General features: G+C 35.1%; 1 protein-coding gene across 1 annotated transcript; it reads left to right on the top strand.

The window, feature by feature from the left end:
• The first annotated feature begins 2,250 nt into the window (after nt 1-2,250).
• Nucleotides 2,251-3,857, top strand: LOC110036143 (60S ribosomal protein L36a). The gene is made up of 4 exons (XM_020740514.1): nt 2,251-2,347; nt 3,126-3,305; nt 3,464-3,538; nt 3,616-3,857. Exons 1-4 carry the CDS (start codon nt 2,345-2,347, stop codon nt 3,673-3,675), a joined length of 318 nt encoding a protein of 105 aa, XP_020596173.1. The 5' UTR covers nt 2,251-2,344; the 3' UTR covers nt 3,676-3,857.
• The last annotated feature ends 1,732 nt before the right edge of the window (nt 3,858-5,589 follow it).

Below are 5,589 nucleotides of genomic sequence, written 5' to 3'. Positions count from 1 at the left end.
AGCCTTTATTCATAAAGTGGACACCCTATTTATAGGGATGGATTAATATACAATTACATACTAAACCCCTAAGGTTCGTAAATACAACAGGGGTATTTTATACTATTTATAAATATTGCCCTTAGGTCCCATGGGAATGGCCAGATGAGTATCAAGCTGAGTGGTCGTGAGGTTGGGTTCGTGTCCGTGCAACTGCTCGCTAAGGGTTCACTTCAACCTCACCAAAAATGGAGGAGACATTTTCACGTCCTTGGTATGTCCGAATTGGAAAGAGTCAGGTTCATCCGACAGGATCCGACAGTGGGATTCTTCATAGGATGATCTACCATTTATCCGTCTCTGCTACACAATCTTCCCGATATTCTAGGGGTTGTTTGGATGACTGTGTGGTCCTGAACCATCCTTGGTAGGTCCAACAAGGCTACGCTATCACTTTTGACATCCGCACAATGTATTTGTGATTCGTTCTAACAAAATTTTGATGTACAATGTCTAACACCTAAACCTTAATTTTACATATATGCAGGAAGTATATTCCTTGGTTCCAGTGCTCCAATTCTCTTCACTGCAATCCTGACATTAAATGCAGCGGTGTTTTCTAGTGAAAAAAATTAGTATGAAGCTTTTTGACAAAACAACAATCTTGAAAAAAAAGAAATCTCATGTCCATTAATATGTATTAATATTTTTAAGTATTAATAGAAATATGAATTGCTTTGTGGATGTTTGGTAAACATAAAAATTAAGGGTATCGTTTGAGGACATTTCCTGTTCTTGTGTATGGATCGTTTGGTGTTGTCTCTGTTGCAGAGTTGATTGGAATACTTCTATTCGTTGCATATGTCTTTTAGTCTCTTGCTGCAATTGTAGTCCAAAGCTTCTATCGGTAGGAGAAGCACAATCCAATCGAGATCTTTGCCTTCCCAGGTAGCTCTAATGACGATTGTATCGCGACAATGGTAAGAGGGTTTTCTTCAGCCAAACAGGGTAGTATCAGAGTAGAGAGAGGCAAATAATTGGAGTGTCAGAGATCTTTGCCTTCCCAACTAGCTCTAATGGCGACTGTATCGTGAGGATTCATAACGAAGGCGATGATTTTGGACAGGAGATGAGAAGAGCGAGACTATGGGTCTATTTATGGTAGTTGCAAATTATTGATAATCTACTGATAAGCAGTAGATCTAGATAATTTGCTGATCAACAGCTGATTCAGATAAACTGGCTATTTGTTTGGTTTGTGCGTTTGGAAAACAACTGATTTACAGCTATTTCCGGATAAAAGACCACTCTGCCCTTGCTTAGTGATATTCTTTAGCATAAATTAGGGACACAATTTAGCATAAATCTAAGAGAATATACTCAACACAGAGATATTTTTAGAATGCCAAATTAGAACATAAACAACAAATAATCAATTCAAGTCAAATATACTCGCATTTTGAATGCTTAATTCGGGCATAAACTTCAAATATTAAATGAAAAGTAAAATATTCATTTCCCCTCACCTCGTTAACTGCTCTATCGAGACTGCGATGACAAGGGAGAGGTACTCGTTCGGCGTCCTTCGATCCACAGTTGCCTCCATAGAATAAAATATCTCTAGGTCCATTTTTTATTACTCAATATCGATCTCCAACTTCAGCTTCAACCTATAGCTTACCCTTTGCTGAATGACACCTAATACAATGCAACCAATGCAAATAAGCAATGGAAACAACACTTCTTGTAAGTGAGAAGTAGAGCACCTGGATCGATGTCAGCAAACTTCCATCTGCGGCCACCATTAACGCTTCTAGTAGAGTTCAAGAAGTGGAAGCGGTGATCTGGTGTGGAGATAGAGGAACAAAATCAGGCCAGTGGCGACGAAGAGGGCAAACACGACGACGAGAGCAGAAACATAAGAATTTATCTCCAAACACGGGTTGCAGGGTTCGACACTCGATCAATGTTTAATAGAAATGAAATCTTGCATATCGCGATAAGTTAAACGAGAAATCAAACGACCGAGCTACGTTTTAAAAATGCGAAAGCTGATAATAAACCGCGCCAAATGACCCCCGTATCATAATAATGTGCATGATATGTAAATTTATTATTTTAGAGTCGCCATACGTAAAATTTATGGTCTAAGACATTCCAATGTAAAACCCCTAATGCATCTGCCTGCAGCTTGCCAATGTCCTGCGGTCCAGTCCAACCGGTCCACCCAAAGCACTCCGGTTCAGACGTATGGCCCAGGGGTAAGTGGGTAACCAAACCGGAAAACCTCGTTGCCTCGTCAAGTCGCCTTAAAGCATTTTGCTCTCGCGATACCCTTTGCTAGGGTTTTGCGGCCGCGGCAGCCATGGTAAGTTTTTTTCTTCCTCTGGAATATAGTTTTCTTACGATTTTCGATATTTTATATTTTTGGAATTGAAATATATGAAACGATCTATGCAGGAATTGAGTTTGACATATTGCATTCGATATTTTTTGCGTACATGAGGTCCGTAAATGGGAAGAAACACTGGGAGAAAACGAATTGATTGTTGTTTGATCATGTTATCTTTCATTTTTTTTTGTTTTTTTGAATTGCGTCCGATTCATATGTTTCGCACTGAATCGAACTTCAGATGCAACGATTGTGTTGCTGCTTAACTTATATTTGGAGATAATAAATTTGTTATATATATATATATATATATATAGAAGTTTTATAGAGCAGTTTTCATAATTTGCTCATTGTGAAAATTGAAGTGTTGCGTGTATCAGAATGGAGGGTATTGAGAGGTTGGTTCTATTTTCAATTAACTTTACAGAGCTATGACTATATATACATATCGAGTATTTTTCTTTATTCTATATCACCGCCATTTCTTTTGATTTCTATTGCATTTCTTCTTTACTTTGCTAGTTTATACTGTTGTAATTGTGTGGAGTGTTGTTCCATCTAACATTTATACAATGTTGTTTCATTTGAATGTGTTTTAGGTTTCATTTACAAAGTTTGTAGGCAGTTTCTTTGTAAATTTTGTGTGTTGTGTGTGTGTGTGTGTGTGTGTGTGTGTGTGTGTATGCGCATATGTTATTTAAGAGAAAATAAATCAGTCCTATAATATACTTTAATTGTTCCATGTAACTTGTAGGTGAACGTCCCGAAAACCAAGAAAACCTATTGCAAGAACAAGGCCTGCAAGAAGCACACCTTGCACAAGGTCACTCAATACAAGAAGGGTAAGGATAGTCTATCAGTTCAAGGAAAGCGTCGTTATGATCGGAAGCAATCTGGTTACGGTGGGCAGACTAAGCCTGTTTTCCACAAGAAGGTATATTCTGATTCAATTTTTTTGTAGATGCAAGTTTATTATAGTCCATTTTCCTACTGTTTGGAGTGTTCATATCATGTATTTTTTGCATTATGGAGCATTTTAAGGCTTTGTTGTGTTGATTGAGCATTTTAGTCCTGATGGAATTTGTTTATTAGGCAAAAACCACAAAAAAGATTGTGCTGAAATTGCAATGCCAAAGTTGCAAACATTTTTCTCAGCACCCAATCAAGGTATTATTTTTGATATTTTATGTTTCATTACACTAAATTTATTAATCTTTTAATTGAATGTTATTACTCATTCACAGAGGTGCAAGCATTTTGAAATTGGTGGAGACAAGAAGGGCAAGGGAACCTCTTTGTTTTAGATGCATTGCTTTAAACTTTCATAGCTTTTGGTACTTTCATATTGTTCATTTGCTTTTTGAAGAACTGCTAGTAAGCTATGTTTGTGCTCATCTTTTTATTTTTAGCTGTGAATTATTTCACTATTTAGTAAGATAAACTTTTGAAGATTTGAACTTTTAGTGGTATTGATGTTCTTTAGGCAGGTTTGGTATAATTCTTTATTTAATGTTCTCCACTGAGGGTTCTTTCAATGTTTGCTCTGTATCGCTTTTTGTAGGTACCATTTGTGCAATATCTTAAGATTTTAACATAATTTGAACTTTGATGAGTTGTTTTTGTTGTGTTAATTTATAGATCTCTATTCTCTTTATAATTTATTTTTGTTCGATTAATGTTGTTTGTGGAAAGTCGCTAAGGTCTTCTTAGAGATATGTATTAGTCCTAAAGAGTGGAAGGGATAAGCGAGTGCATGAGACAGGGAGATAGGATTAATAGTTTTCTTGGTGAAGTCGTACAAAAGATGTGATAGATGTGTTGAACCAAACTACAAAGACAATTTTGGAAAAAAATATTGAGATTTGAGAGAGAATTTTATAGGGATTTTAATGAGGGAATTCGATGTGTTAAGTGTTTTGTGATATGATTTTCTAATGTGCCTTTGCACGACCATGATCCAAGGTTGGCATTATTTAACTGTTTATATTATGTGCTTACATGAAAGACGCATAAGTTTAGCTTGATTTATTCTGTTATGTAATAAATGCATTTTGCTTATAATTTTTTACTAGTTGAGAAACTTAGGTAATTACCTTGTCGAGCTCTTTTGTTGAGAATACCTATTCTACTAATAAGCATTTTAGGCAAGTTGTCAATTTCTTTTGGTAGATAAATTTCAGGAATGAATATTTTCAAGATTTTCTCAAACCACTTGAATATTTCAATTTTGAGGATTGAGTTAGAGCTGATTTTATTTTAGCCATGCGCAAGCATGTTGAGTGTTAACACATCGTTTATGTTTCTTGTTGATGAGAAATCACAAGAGTTAGTTTACTTAGTATGAGAGTGAAATGAAACATTATGTTTTTTTAAATAAGAAATAGTTAGAATTCATTTAGTAGATATCCCTCTCGTGGATGGCCACTACAACTGAGAAAGTTGTGCGTTTAAAGGAATGAAGTCATGACAGTTTTTTCCAATGAATTGTTAGAGCATGATGTAACTTTTGCGATGGCGTTGAATCAAATAAAGAAGGCATTACATGATCTGAGAATACACAAGAAGCGCATGCAATCTTCAAGATTTAACAACTCTCTAAATTGTGCATATAAATAAATATAAAATTTTTGAAAATCAAAAGGTTTGTAAATAATTTGGAGTCAAAGTTAATTTAAATTAGAGCGTTGCTTATGAATTGATGTAGGCTAAGGTTTGACTGATAGAGGTAAAATTCTTACTAGAGATAGAGCAGAGCAAAAAAAATTCAAATTGAAGTCCAGGTTGTGAGCGCATAGTTTTGTTGTTGATCAACAAGTTTGTTGAAGTGTAGTATATATAGACTGGATATCTAAGATGTGAAATTGTTTGTTGTTTAGATGTTTATTTATTTGTCAGCAATTATTGGTGATTTCTTTTTTAGCATATGTGAGTACTTGGAAGGCAAAGAGGATAGGGACTAGTAGGCAAAAAGATCAATAAAGAAGCACTATGATTTTAATTGCCTTTTCCATCTTTGTAAGATTTATTGTGGTTTTAACTTGACATACAGATTATAAATTTAAAATTGATGAAATAAAAATTAACTATTTTGAACATTGTTGTGCTATGGTGCATATACAAATATGATTCTCTGACTCTTTTGTGATGTTCTAGATAATATTTATTTGTTTGAGAGAATCGCTTGAGAATTTGATACATGTGTTAAATCTTGCTTTGTG

This window comes from Phalaenopsis equestris, unplaced genomic scaffold, assembly GCF_001263595.1.
Source record: "Phalaenopsis equestris unplaced genomic scaffold, ASM126359v1 Scaffold203038, whole genome shotgun sequence".
Lineage (NCBI taxonomy): Eukaryota > Viridiplantae > Streptophyta > Magnoliopsida > Asparagales > Orchidaceae > Phalaenopsis > Phalaenopsis equestris.
Note: the sequence above shows the minus strand (reverse complement) of the source record. Positions and strands in the feature narration are given on the sequence as shown.